Source organism: Lynx canadensis, chromosome B1, assembly GCF_007474595.2.
Source record: "Lynx canadensis isolate LIC74 chromosome B1, mLynCan4.pri.v2, whole genome shotgun sequence".
NCBI lineage: Eukaryota > Metazoa > Chordata > Mammalia > Carnivora > Felidae > Lynx > Lynx canadensis.
Window position 1 is genome coordinate 6,864,439 of NC_044306.2, and position 15,087 is coordinate 6,879,525.

The following is a 15,087-nucleotide window of genomic DNA, read 5'->3' on the forward strand; positions in this document are numbered from 1 at the left end:
GATTATTACTGTTATTACCGATTATAATTGTGATTCTATCTTACAGCATGGCATACAGCTTCTCTATTCAGGAAGGGCATCTGGCTGCCAGACACGACTACAAGGGGCCCCTACGGACACACAGACACACAGCCGCCTCAACTGAGGTGTCACAAGGGCGCCCAAAGACTACCCAAGCTCCTGGAAGCATTCCTAGTCCCTTCAGTGGCCCCAGAAATCCTGTTACCACGCTGGAAGGCACAGGAATGTCCACCTGCCTGCCCGAGTGACCTCGGAGTTTTCTAAGTCCTACAGGAAGCCCTCAGTGTCCTATAAGTTGACTACAAAATTATAACCCATGGGGCACCTGGGTGGCTCAGTTAGGCATCTGACTTCAGCTCAGGTCGTGATGTCATGGTTTGTGAGTTTGAGCCCCACGTCTGCAATGACAGTGCAGAACCTGCTTGGGAGGTTCTGCCCTCTCTCTCTGCCCCTCCTCCCTCTCAAAATAAATACACTTAAAAAAATCATAATCAATAAGAAAAAATAGAGGAATACTGTTACTAAGAAAATACTCGTAAGAATAATAATGACTAACAATGAAAATGAAATGATAATCAACATAATGATTATAATAACACCACCACTACTAATGACAACAATAAACTTAAGGTAACGGGAGGTGAGAGTACAGACTCCCCTGCATGAATGGCAAGGGACCAGTTTCTGGCCTCATGGGATAGTTTGAGGCCAGAGTCCAAGGTCTGAACAAAGAAAAAAAATTAAGGCAGAAAGTAGCAGCAGAGGAAAAGAGAGAGCCGAGGAGAAGGATGTGAGTGAACTTGGGAGCTCTGTGCACAAAGCTTAGAGGGGTGTCCTGAGGAAAACAGAGGGACTTCAGTCCTGGGCCTGCCCATCACTGCACACCCACCGGGTTTCAGAAGTTGTGCCTTCTGGATGACGGGGCTGGGCTCCAAGCAGGGAAGGCAGGAGCCAGACCCACCCTCCACACGTAGAGGCCCCAACTATACCTACGTTAGGTCCCAGCATTGCCTCAGCTCTCGCTGCCTGGATGCCCTTGCAACAGCTCTCCCCCACAGAACCCTAGGGGACTTGTTTGGGGGAGGCCCATGCAGGGCAACCGCAGGGGGGCTGTGGGAAGGTGTCCTCAATGCTGTTCCTGGACCAGCAGGGGGCGACAGACCAACACAAGTAGTTCAAGGATGCCCTGACCTACTTCATGAAGGCCGTGCTTGCTCAGGCCAGAGGGTCATCATCTCTGTGCCTTCCAGGGCAGTACCTGCCTTTCCAAGACACCTGAAGGTACTTAGACTATTTCCAGAGGTTCAGAAAGGCCTAGGACACCCTTCAGGTGTGGCAATGGCAGTTGCTGTGCTCTGAGCGGACATCAAATTCTAAGGAGGCACATGCCGGTATAGACACCCTGTCCGTCCTTCCCAGGACAACAGGGCAGTTCCCAGGACCCTGAGTAGACTTAGAAGAAAATTTTGTGATAGATCTTCCTGGGTCATCGATGCCAGAACAAGAGGTGCTGGCGTCGTGAGGGGACTTGCAAGTTTTTAAGGGTTCAGCAGATCAAGAGTGCCCCCCCGGACACCCTGTCTGCCTACACAAGAGTCTTGGGAATGCCCTGGATGTCATTCATGACTCACCCACGCCTGCACGAGTGGATCCTGCGCCCCAGAGTTAGCTTAGAGCATTTAGTGCTGCCTTGGATGTGACGAGGAGACAGGACAGCAAACGCAGTTGCTGGGTCCTCAGGGGTATTGCCGCATTTTTCCAGAGGCTCCGGAAGTGCAAGGACACCCAGGCAGTGGAGTGGGAGTAGGGTTGCAGCTGGCATGTGCGCGTCTGCAATCATCTTCAGTAAATCATGCAGCCTTAATCAACAGTCAGCCTCTCTTCAGTGTTGCATAACCCCACAAAAATGACCCACAGTAAGAATGGTAATAATTAATAAAAATTAATGGTGAATAGCAATCAGAACTATCATGATAATGAACAAAGTGACAGAAATACTAACGAATTTAATAGTCACAGTAATATTAAACTAAGGAGGTAGCGATCATGGTACATCCCCCTCTACGTGAATGGCGAGGCACGCATACGGGGTGGGTTGGAGTCAGAGTCCTAAGACTGCACCAGTCCCTGTGCTCCATGGTTGTACATGTGAGCCACAGGAGGGAGAGGGTAGCTGTCAGCAGGCATGCGTGAGCACAGAGACCCGTGCGTGGACCTCTTCAGGAGAAGAATACTGAGTGGAGGGTGAAGGGCTCTGGTCCCGCACTGTTGTCAGTCACAAAACCCAAACATCAGATTTATCCTAAGACAAGCGAACTTAGGATTTTCTGATATTGGAGCTACAAAGAAGCTTCGAGAATATTCAAGTTGACCCCTTCCAATGAGTATTCCAGAATAAATTTCAGAGTAATTACCGGGGAGCCTTGTTCAAGCAGACTTCCAGGTTCCACCCCACCCTACCACACTGAAAATGTTGAGAGTGCATCTACAGGTCCACATTAAACAGCAACTTTCCCTGTTAGTCGCACACACGATAATGATTAAGAGACCCCCGATGTGGATTCAACAGGTCCAGATCTGTACAGGCACTGTGGACATCCGAGGGAGACAATCTTCCTGCCAACGTCCGTACGCCTAGTCAGTGGCAGGTCTGGAGATCCAGCACCTCCATCCAGACCTTGTGTCTCCACGTTCAGTGGCATGTCACTGCCCCGCATTGTTCCATGTCATGAGGAGCGTTTGAAAGTAAATGACCATGTGATTCACGCTTCAAGGAGCAAAGTGTGATCCCCGAAAGTAAGAAGCCCACACCTTCGTGGGGGAAGTATGCATGTGTTCCGCAGACTAACACACGGGGCGGTAAGCACCATCCCAGGAGCAGGGCACCGAGGGCGTTCAGACCAGGAGCGAGCACGGTGGTTATTATTAGGAAAGCCTGGGCAGCATTCACCGACAAAATGTCTAGTCACTAACTAACCCGACTGGTTTCTCCTTGTAACTTGATATAGATGGCTCTGTTCCTACACTCTGATCTGCCGCCAAGGTGTTTGGAGCTTCTGTCCCCATTTAATAAGCTTTTCTGATCAAACGGTGCACCCACGTCCTCCTGCTGAACTGAGTGTCTGACCGAACAAGGATGCCCAGTCTTCCCTTGAAGGCAATTGTGTATGCGTAGAACACCTGGGTCCATGAATATCCCTAATGAGGTACAGAAGGGTGCTTATCATCCAGACAAAGACATTCTGCCAGTGCTGGAGAGCCGCAGACGGAAGCCCTCTCTGCCTCTCGGAAATGAAGCCAAGCTTTCTCCTCTCTCCAGCCCTCCTCTTTACCGTTGTCTATGAGCCAAGGTCTACCAGGTAACAAAAGAAAGAGTCGAGTGCCTGAGACCTCATGGGGATCCAGTACTTGGAGCAAAATCGCCGTCACCTGAACCCCGAGCAGCGGGCTCGCAGGAAACCGGAGGACCCCGTGGCTGGGACCTGCAGCCACCTGACTCATCAGTCCCCGCTAGCAGCTCTCAGTCAGATGAAGGGAAGGCAGGGTGCTTCAAGCGTCTGAAACCCTCTTTGCTCCACCACTGAAGATGGATTTAATTAGGCAAGTTTACCAGTATTTTCTAGATCCACATAACCCCCCAAATGGGTATTTCTTCTAGTAATTGTTGGTTTCCAAGGTCCTCTACCTACCTGCAGCAAAAGCCCAGGGTATTCCAAGGTACTGGCGTAAGAGCCCCACCAGAGCTGTAGGGGCCCCGGCAGAGGGACGAGCCAGGGGGTCTCCTCGAAAGGCTTACTCTGATCTAAGAAATGTCCAGTCCTTTGCTCCTTCGTGCTGCTGGTGTCCTGTGCTTGACTCTGTCCCTGGAGGCTCCACCCCAACCCCTAGTTTTTCCCCCCCTTTCCGACATCTAGTCTTACAAAGTTGAACTTAAACACAGGCATCAGCAACGACACCCCGGTGGAGTGTATCTTCCTGCATTCAGCGTGCAAACATGGGTCACGGGTGTGAGGCGCCCTGCACAGACATGTAATTGGGTGGGCACTCCTCGCTTTCACCCAAGGAAGTGGCCAGATACCCAAAATGGATCATTAAATTCCCTAAAACTCGGGACCTGTAGCTCCAAGGAGGCACGAGCAACGTAGTGCTCTCCATCAAGTGGAATGTCTTGTCATCTGCTCCTGACAATTCGGGGCCTCGAGGATCGGGAAGGGATAGGAAAACAGGCACAGATAAGAGGAGCTGGGCCGTCCTCTTATTCGTCAGGGAACTGTTGACTCTTGCGTTTTATGTTGTTTGCAAAAGGATGCTTCCCAAAATTTCCACCAGAAAATATAATGGGAGGCACGCCTAGTCTCGGTGAATCCCGACTTTCCCAGCGAAGCCTGGGTTTTAAGGGACTGCTTACTGCGAACGGGTAGACAGTACTTTAGGTTGGTGGGGAGGGTACGGCTTATAAAGTGGCTGCAACTCGGTTCCAGGAGAGCTACTCTGGAGGAAGCAGCGGGGGCAAGATTCGGGTGCCAGAGGCTGGGGGTGGGAAGCTGGTCCAGTTTATCAGATATTGTCAGGCTCCCACAGTAGGGGAGGCCCTTACCAGGAAGCAGGCATGCCAAGGAAGATATGATGGCCCCTGATTCCCAAGAAGTCACAGGCCAGTCACTTTGGTGGCTGTAGAGCCCAGGAGAGAGTCACCAAGCCCCAAAACAGAGCTGTGGCACAGGATGAAGGAGAGCTTCCCTAAGTGAGAGGTGGGAGAGGAATAAGACATGACCAAAAGAGTGACAAAAGCCAAAGGCAACACAAAGTTGGGATGCTTCAGGCCCTCCGCCCTGCAGAAGCAGGCTTTGGATGGGAAATCACGGCAGCAGTATGATACTGGGAGTGTCTGAGGCTGCCTCTCCAGGGCTTTCATTGCATCTTGCCCTTAGTAATAATCTGTGTGTGTGCATGTGTGTGAAGTATATCCACCGTTCCACACGCACGAGGGTTTGGCGTGAACAACAGTCTGGAATCACACCTCTGGGTCTGGGGTCAAGCTACTCCATCCCACTGTGAAGAGCTAATATGTAAAAGCCTGGCTGAGCTCATTATGACTTAACTTGAAAATGTTTCTCCTATTTAAAGGGAAGAATAAGTATTCTTTTATTTATTTATTTTAAATGTTTATCTTTAAGACAGGGGGAGGCAAAGAGAGAGGGAGACACAGAATCTGAAGCAGGCTCCAGGCTCTGAGCTGTCAGCACAGAGCCCAACGTGGGGTGGGGCTCAAACTCACAAACTGCGAGATCATGACCTGAGCCACCCAGGTGCCCCAGAATAAGTATTCTTTTTTTTTTTTTTTTTAATTTTTTTTTCAACGTTTTTATTTTTATTTTTGGGACAGAGAGAGACAGAGCATGAATGGGGGAGGGGCAGAGAGAGAGGGAGACACAGAATCGGAAACAGGCTCCAGGCTCTGAGCCATCAGCCCAGAGCCTGACGCGGGGCTCGAACTCCCGGACCGCGAGATCGTGACCTGGCTGAAGTCGGACGCTTAACCGACTGCGCCACCCAGGCGCCCCAAGTATTCTTTTAAACGATGCAGAAGTATTTTCTTACCAAAACAAAAGAGCATTTATCCTTGTTACAATGAGCAGAGAAGCTATGTATGACAGGTGCAGATACCATAAAATCATTCACTGTCATTGACAAGGTCTCGATGCTCTAGTCTATTGTTTGTATTTTATAGAGGAAAATTCAAGGCTGTGAAAAGTGAGGGCCTCAGCATAAGAGACTCTTAAAAACTGAGAACAAACTGAGGGCTGATGGGGGGTGGGAGGGCGGGGAGGGTGGGTGATGGGTATTGAGGAGGGCACCTTTTGGGATGAGCACTGGGTGTTGTATGGAAACCAATTTGACAATAAACTTCATATATTGAAAAAAAAAAGTGAGGGCCTCCCCCAGGCTGCAGGAGGGAGCTAACTGTCACTCAAGGCTTGGTCTTCACCTCCTCCCCGCCAGGGCTACACTGTCCTGCCTCCTTTCTCGGACTCCCGGACCTGGTGAGAGGTGAAGCCATATCCGAGGACATTAACTCAGGAGCACACAGAGCTGGGAACTTCAGCTTAAAATGTCCACGTGGCATTGCCACAGACCCGTCTGATTGGTACTTACTAAGCGGCCATCCTCACTAACCAGATGGGTTGCATGGAAGATAGGAAATGAAGTCTTACAGCTTCCAAATTCTGAAAACTAATTCTTTTTTGTTTTGTTTTCAGTCACTCAACCAAAAGAAAGGAAAGTAGTGTTGTGTTTAGAAAAGCAGAGGCAAACCCGTTTCTGATACCTGTGCTGGGCATTGGGATCTCTCCTGCTGCCCTCAGGGGTCATTTGCAGCGGGACTGAAGCTTTTCCGTGGGAAGCCAGGAGAGGGGAGGGGGATACCGAGTGGAAGCATGAAGGGGAAATACAATGGGGCCGAGAACACAGTTTCACCTCTGTCCCGCTCCCGCCCTCACCCAATCATCGAGCTTGGCCAAGGTGCTTCTTTTTCCCTTGGCCTCATTTCCTCACCTGGAAGTTGACTAAGCAGACCAGATCCTCTTTTATGTGCTTGGTGACTCTAGCTTCTGTTTTGAAAGCAAAAAGCTAGATATGACATTGTGCAATCTACAAGATTCACTAGCAAAGAACAATTTTAAAAAGTAAGAAAAATGCCTTTGGGGTGCCTGGGTGGCATCCGGGCTTCAGCTCAGGTCATGATCTTGAAGTTTATGGGTTCGGGTCCCAAGCTGAGCTCTGTACTAAAAGCTCGGAGCTTGGAGCCTGCTCAAATTCTGTGTCTCCCTATCTCTCTGCCCCCCTCCCCCTCTCTCAAAAATAAATAAATAGTAAAAAAAAATTGTTTTTAATTCAGGGAGTCTTATAAATAGTTATAATAAGCCTCCTCTCTGCACAGCCAGGGGCAAATTCAAGATCTGTGTGAGCACCCAAATGGCTCCTGCCAGGAGTTTTGCCTTGAAAAAGAAGTCCATGCTGGGCAATGTTTAAATGACCTAACATGCTGCCTGCCCGTGGGGAATGAGCCCTTCATCAAGCCTGCAACACCCAAGGAAAGATGAATTCTTTTTGAAGCTTTGTGTTTCTTTTGACGTTTTATTCCCTCTTCTGTGCTCTCTCTCTCTCTCTTTCTGTCTTCTCACAGGGATTCTTATGGAGTCCTCAATAAATAATAAAGCAAAACGAGCAAGCACAAGACCGACTTCAAAAGTTCATCTTGTACATTTGCACTCCATCACTGTTTGGTCCCCATCTTTCTGTCGGGTGTGGACAAGCTTCTAGTTAAGTGACCAGGGTTGGGTGGGGGAGCTGTGATCATACCTATCTTTTGCCAGGCACTGCTGCCCCCGAACCCAGCATCTGGGGGCACCGCTCCCCTTTCCACTGGCAAAATGTGTTACCTCCTTCCATGCAGCCTCATGGCGTCTCTTCCCTGACAAAGAGGCAACGTACAGGAAATTTCCCCAGACAGAGCAGCACCCAGATACGAGACAACCTCTTCTGCATTCTTTCCAGAGGTAGCGCTCTGGCCTGTCCGTGTGTTTCTGGCTGAGAGCCATGGAATTTCTCAAGTTCCCACTTTCACTGGGCATGGCCATTCAGCTTTCCTTCCATCCTGTAAGCCACTGCATTGCTCCCTCTGCCTGCTCTAACAAATTACCACAGATCTTTGTTTTGTTAAAGCAAAAACAACTCATTATCTGACAGCTCTGTCGGTCAGAATCTAACCAGAGATCCATGGACGTGGATCTCAATGGGGTAAAATCAAGGTATCGGCAGGGCTGAGTTCCCTTCTGGAAGCTCTACGGCTCCCTTCCTCCGTGGTTAGCGCAGCAATGGTGGAATATTCCTGTGCATCATGGGCCATTATGCTTCACCCATCTTTAAAGCCAACACCAGGCTTTAATCCTTCTCACATCCTAACACTCAAAACTAACCTGCAGCCTCTCTCTTCCCTTTTTTAAGGAGCCTTGTCATTAAATTGGGCCCACCTAGATAATTTAAGGTAATCTCCCTATTTTAAGATCAGCCGACTGGGATCTTCAGTTCCAACTTCCAGGGCAACCTCCTTTGCCATGTGAGGTGACATATTCACAGGTTCCAGGGATGGACGGATGAAGGCAATGTCATACACACACAGACACAATGGAATATTACTCAGTCACGAAAATAAGGGGACCCTGCCATTTATGACAACATGGATGGATCCTGATGGCATTACATACACGAAGTGAAATAATTCAGAAAGACACAGCAAGACAGATGCCATCTGAGTTTACTTATATGTGTAATTCAAAGAAAAAAAAAACACAACAAGCTCATTGATATAGGGAAAGACTGGCAGTTGCCAGAGGCAGGGGTTGGGGGATGTGTGGTGAAATGGACGAAGGGGGTCAAAAGGTGTGAACCCCCAGTTATAAAATAAATAAGCCCTCAGGGTATCATGTACAGCACTCGACTACACGTTAATAATACTACACGTAGTTAATTATTAACTAATTAACATGTAGTTAATAATACTACACGTTTGGAAGCTGCTAAAAGAGTAAAACTTAAAAGTTCTCATCACAAGGAAACATTTGTAACTGTGTGTGCTGACAGATGTTAATAAGACTTACTGTGGTGATCACTTCACAATACAGACATACATTGAATCATTATGTGGTACACCTGAAGCAAATATAATGTTATGTATCAATCATGTCTCAATAAAAATTTTTCTTTTTCAGTTATCAGTAACACGAGAGGACATTCAGTAAGCATATCAAAGATCTGAATAAGATGACCACCAACTTAATCTAATTAATATTATTTAAAAACTTCACACAACCACAGAATAAACATTCTTTTTAAGTTTGTTTACTTAATTTTGGGAGACAGAGAAAGAGAGTGCATGTGAGTAGGGGAGGGGCAGAGAGAGAGGGTGAGAGAATCCCAAGCAGGCTTTATGCCATCAGCACAAAGCCCGACAAGGGACTCCATCTCACAAACCATGAGATCATGACTTGAGCCGAAATCAAGAGTTGGACACCCAACCAACTGAGCCACCCAGGTGCCCCAAACATTCTTTTTAAGTGTGCACTTACCAATATAAACCACAAAACAAGTCTTGATAAACAAAATTATCGAAATCATACAAAGTATGTTCTGCAACCCTAACAAAAGTAAAGTAGAAACCAATATTCAGTATTGGGGAAATTCCCATATATTTGGAAATTAAACAATGCACTCTGAATAAAAATGAGTAAGCATTTTGAACTGAGTAAAAGAGAAAGCACATCATATCAGAATGTGTGGAATAAAGCTAAATTAGCATTTTGAAATACATTGTAGTATCCATATGTTCACATTGCCAAAGAAGAGAAAATCTAAAATAAGAAAGACAGGAGAGTAATAAGGATAATAAGAAAAATTTATTAAACAGAAATCAAAGATGAAATCAAAAGTTGGTTCATTGGAAAGATCAATAAAATGTACAAACCACTTATGTGCTGATCTGAGAGAAAGTCAAGGGAGAAACTAAACACAAATGACCAACATCAGTAATAAAAGAAAGGAACAAATCTTGGATCAATAAGAAGGTCTTATTTGGCATAGCTTTATGTCATTAAATTCAACAACTTTGGTGGAAAAGGGTAAATTCCTTTTTTTTTTTAAATTTTTTTTCAACGTTTATTTATTTTTGGGACAGAGAGAGACAGAGCATGAACGGGAGAGGGGCAGAGAGAGAGGGAGACACAGAATCGGAAACAGGCTCCAGGCTCTGAGCCATCAGCCCAGAGCCTGACGCGGGGCTGGAACTCACGGATCTCGAGATGGTGACCTGGCTGAAGTTGGACGCTAAACCGACTGCGCCACCCAGGCGCCCCAAGGGTAAATTCCTTTAAAGAAACAAATTACCAAAACTTAAGAAAGAAGAAAAGGCAAAACCATATGGACAGAAAGATAAGTGGTGGTCAAGGGCTGGAGGCCTGAGCCGTTGACTGCACAAAGAGAGGAAGAAAGGTAAGGGAGCCATCCAATGCATGATTGTGATTCTGGTTACACGACTACATGCATTTTTCAAAACTCATAGAAATGTACACTGAATTTCAGGGTGCCTGGCTGGCTCAGTCAGAAAAGCATGTGACTCTTGATCTCGGGGTCATGAGTTTGAGTCCCATGTTGAGTGCGGAGATTACTAAAAAAAGATAAATAGGGGCACCTGAGTGTTTCAGTCAGTTAAGCATCCAAGCATGGCACAGGTCACGATCTCACAGTTCATGACTTCGAGCCCCACATCAGGCTTTGTGCTGACAGTTTGGAGCCTGGAGCCTGCTTTGGATTCTGTGTGTCTCTCTCTCTATGCCCCTTCCCCTGTTGCACTCTGTCTGTCTGTCTCTCTCTCTCAAAAAACAAAAATTAAAACAAATAAATAAAAATAAATAAATAAACTTAAAAAAGAAAGAAATGTACACTAAATTTTAATGAATAAAATTTTACTGCGTATAAGGGATAGCCCAATAATTCTGACTTAAAATACAACAGACCAAATATCATCTGTCTTCCTGTCTTAGAGTTTTGCTGTTCCCTTTACATAACTCTAATAACTTGTGCCTCCTTTTCATTAAGCAGCAGTGCCACGATAGGATTCATTTATAAGAATCTGTTTTATTTGTCCACCTAGAACATGGTCCTCCAGAGTAACCACAGCTTCTATCCCCATAACTTCCCTGGATTCTTGAGGCCTGGCTCAACTACAGGGGCAGACAACAACCCGGAGGAGGTCCAGTCATGCAGAGAACCCACCTCATTCTCTCTCACAGTCCAAAGTATAAAGCCCTGTGCACTGATAACAGGGTAGCAGACAAAGAATCCCGTGCGGCCCCGCTCCAGATGCATTCATGTAACCTTCCTTTCTTCCTAGGTTCTTTCAAAGTCACCTGCACCCTGATGATGCTAGAGCCAAGCCTCAGCCCTAAGAATTGGTCCAAACAGCCAGAGAAAAACAAACCTTGCATGAGGATTTAGATGTCGTAAACCAGAAGTCCCGACAGGACAAGCTTTGGCCCCAGCACAGAACTGGTGATGTCTGGAGACACTGTAGTTCTGACCATTAGAAAGGCGCTACTGGCGTCTAATGGCCAGTGGCCAGGGATGATACTAAACACCCTACGGTGGACAGGGATGACCTTGAAGACAGAGAGATAAGAATTATCTGTCCCCAAATGTCGACAGTGCTGAGGTTGAAAAACTGCTATAGGCTTTGAGGCAATGAGAAGAACCAGAAGAAGATCAATGTCTTGCCTCAAGAGCACGTCCTGGCCTCCCTAGGAGACCCCAGATCACCTGTAAGTAGGTATGAGGCACCAACCCACTCCCACATCTATTCTTCTGAATTAAAGGCATAGCCTTTAATGCAGCATAGGAAAGAAATTTTTGGACACTCCAGCGTCATTATTAACATAGTTTTTCTTACAGACTGTTTGTCCCTTGCTTTCGCTTCTCCATTGTTTCCTAAGCCTACCAAATTCCTGGCCCAACCAGAATCAGGTCCGATTGTCCAAACGAATCTGATTAATTCACTCCCCGTTCCATGCTTAATCTTTTGCGTGATGCCATGGAACTCTGTTTCCCTAGATGACTTAAAAAGCCATCCAAGCAATTATAAATGAGCGTACAACATAATCACTTAAAACATCTGCACATCAGAGGAAATTATCCCTATTCAAAATGTGGAATGCTGTCTCTGCGGTGGCACCACTGTGTCCCAGAGTGCTCCGGTGACGCTGGGACAGCGGCTGGCAAACTACGCCTCCCAGACTCCTTTGCTGACCTGCTTCCAGTTGAGTCACAGCAAACATCAGGCACTGGGGAGGGGGAGGGGGCTGGAGCCTGGAGAAGAGGGGAAGAGCTTCCTTAACCACTCAGCTGCAGTGTCCCCCTTGTTAGGGCACGGCCAGAGCCAACCTCGTCGTGCCCACACAGAGACACCAGCAACAGCCAGTTCCTGTCCCCTTTCCGTAGGAAGAGAAATCTCTTCTCAGAGCTCCAAGGATGCCCACGACATCTGGGCGGCATGTCCTTCCTCAGGAGCTGGAGAGCTGGGAGACCCCTCTGCAGGCAGGCTCTTGGTTGCTTCCATTTTGGTGTCCCCCTGCGGGGTAGCACCTGCTGCCTGCCATCATCTCTGGGTAACCTCAGCCCTCCCTTGAGCCCTTCTTTACCTGTGCAACCAATCTGGTTTTAAATTTGTTCAAAATACTGGTACATTCCAGTCACCTGAATCCCGGCTCCTAAAACTCCTGCTGTCACGGCTACTACTTGTGCCCTTCTGTTGCTGCTGCTACGTACTCATCATCCTCTAAATCTGTCAGACAGGTCTAGGTGCCTAACGGATAAAGAGACAAAGCGTAATGAAGGCTGTATTTCATCACAGACAATTGATAGATCAAGTAGGTGAAAAATACATTAAGACTATAGAGGATCTAAAACAACAGTTTGTAAAGTAAAATCTAGAAAACATATGTTCAACTCTAAACGTTATCAATGTGAGATATAATTTAATTTCTCTTTTCTTTTTTAAAGTTTATTTACGTTGAGAGAGAAAGAGAGAGAGAGAGAGGGGGAGACAGCAAGCTGGAGAGGTGCAGCAGAGAGAGGGAGAGAGAGAGAGAATCCCATGCAGGCCCCACGCTGTCAGCGCAGAGCCCGATGTGGGGCTGGAACTCACAAACTGAGATCACGACCCGAACTGAAATCAAGAGTGGTACACTCAACTGACTGAGCCAACGGGGCGCCCCTCAATTTCTCTTTCTACAGAACATCAAAGAGAACTGACCCAAGATCCCCAGTCATTCTAAGTGAAAATAGCACAGACAAGTACATTTGATCATCATGCAGTGTAACTGGAATTTAATAATGAAATGAACACTAAGGTAAGAAAGCATAAAATAATTTAAAAACCTTCTTAATAACCAGAAAGGAAATGATAATGAAAATCTTCCTTATACTGATTTACCTAGCAGAGAAGCCAACATTTCTACATACTATACCGGATTATGATGTAAAATAATGTAAAGTGTAAAATGTTATTCAACTGAATGTGATAACAATTCTGACGGTGACTGTGCTCTGCAATGTATCCACTGAAACATAATTTTCGTGTTTCTTGCTTCTCCACTAGCAGAAGAGCATCACTAAAATCCTCTTCAATATCTACTTTCCTCATTATTTAACATACGACACGCTGGTAGGCCCATATATGTAACAGAACACAACAAAATCTTACAGGAATTGTGTTTCCTTCTACACAGCAATCAATATGTGCTGGGGTGTAAATGAAGAATAAAACAGTGCAGTAAAGGTACAGAACGAATGAAAATAATATTTAGCAAGATAAAAAATAAACAAGACAATATTTTTAAATAGTCAGTGGCTCAGTGAGGTTTGGTGGTGGGAGAAGGGGGGTGAGACAGTAGTCATGGTTGGATTAAGGGAGGGGGAGTCGAGCAAAAGTGAAATGGCCACACTGGGAGGGAATCAGAAAATGTGTGAGATTCGCCAGGTTCAAATCCAAAAATGTGGTGGATTTGGCACTCACAGCTCTTGCTGGCTCAGAATCAGTTGGCCATAAGCGCTGATCTGTCTGAATCTCTGAATGAAGCAAAGAGAAGAAACAAAGGAGCAAAAGCTGTAAATGGGTATTTGTGTGCTTTCTTTCCCTGTGATTATATAGCTCCTGGTGACATGAAATGGACTTTGTAACTGACCACTGTCATTGTCTCTGCTCACCTCCTCATTATGGTTATTACCAATAGCAATGATTTTTTTTCAGCAGGATCTAAAATGTCTCTCACAGTTTTATCATGGAGTATTCATTGTTCTTCCTTCTTTCAACAACGAACATAAAGTTGAAAAAGAAACAGCAATGCTTGTTTATCACAGGGAATACTCCTGAGCCAATCATTTTTTCCTCATGGTATTTCTTTATTCTCTCTCTCTCCCATCCCATCGCTCTCTCTCTCTCTCTCTCTCTCTCACACACACACACACACACACACACACACACACACACTCAGATGCCTAATTGTACACAAGGTTGATAGGGTCATTTGCGTGGCGATTTTACATATTTTTATACATCCCTCTCTTTAACGTGTGGCTGGAAAAGACCTAAAACACAACTGTGACACGTATGGCATCCTCACACCTGAACTCATGCCCTATGAAAGCATTTTTGCCAGAGGACAGACGCACTGTTGTATTATTAGCTATCGATTGTTGCACAACATATTACCCCAAACTTAGAAGCCTGAAAAAACAAGAATTTACTATGTAAACAATTTATGTGGTGAGGCTCAGGTGAGTGCCTCTGGCTCAAGGGCTCTGATGAGGCCCCCATGCACCCACAGTCCAGCTTTTGGCCCGGATTGGGGGTTCACCCGGAGGATGGACTGTGAGTGCATGGGAGGAATCTGCATCCAAGCTCACCTATGTCATTGTTGACAGGGCCCAGGTCTTCATTAGCTAATTGCTAGCGTCATCAGTCCCTTGCCACAAGGGTCTTTTCATAAGGCAGCTCAGAATATGGCAGCCGCTTTACTCAGAGCAACTGAATAAGCCAGAATAAGGGTTACAGAGGGTAACCAAGATGGAAAAAATGTAACCCAATCTAGAAAGCAATATCCCATCCCTTCTGCGGTATCCTATTCCCATGTCCAGCCTCCTCTGAGGAAAGGAGATTGCACAAAGGCATGAAGAAAAGGAGGCAGGGGTCACTGGGCACCATCAGAGGAGCTGAAAATCATAGTATCCAACAGAGTAGATTTTTATCTACAGAGTGCAATGTAGTTTAAAATGAAGTACAATTATCATAGTGATTATTCTGCCAAGATAGCAAAGGATACCTATACTGGGAGAAATTTCCTAAAATCTTAAGCTATGATTGAATTTCAGTAGTGGAATTCCAAGCAATTTAATGTTTTTATGCTTTTCCGTGTTTTCTAGATTCAATTCCAGGTTTTAATTAGAATACAAATACTT

The 15,087-nt window shown here is 46.1% G+C and overlaps 1 protein-coding gene across 1 annotated transcript; it reads left to right on the forward strand.

Annotated features, from left to right (window-relative positions):
* Positions 1-3,414: 3,414 nt before the first annotated feature.
* Positions 3,415-7,124, forward strand: DEFB108B (defensin beta 108B). Its single transcript, XM_030311986.1, has 2 exons — positions 3,415-3,560; positions 6,962-7,124. Exons 1-2 carry the CDS (start codon positions 3,415-3,417, stop codon positions 7,122-7,124), a joined length of 309 nt encoding a protein of 102 aa, XP_030167846.1.
* Positions 7,125-15,087: the final 7,963 nt, after the last annotated feature.

Bases quoted from the DNA above. Each gene is read 5' to 3' on its own strand.
- DEFB108B (XM_030311986.1), top strand. From the start codon at position 3,415: ATGGGGATCCAGTACTTGGAGCAAAATCGCCGTCACCTGAACCCCGAG. The intron at 3,561-6,961 runs GCAGGGTGCTTC...CTCTCTGCACAG, and splicing joins CTCAGTCAGATGAAGGGAAG to CCAGGGGCAAATTCAAGATC.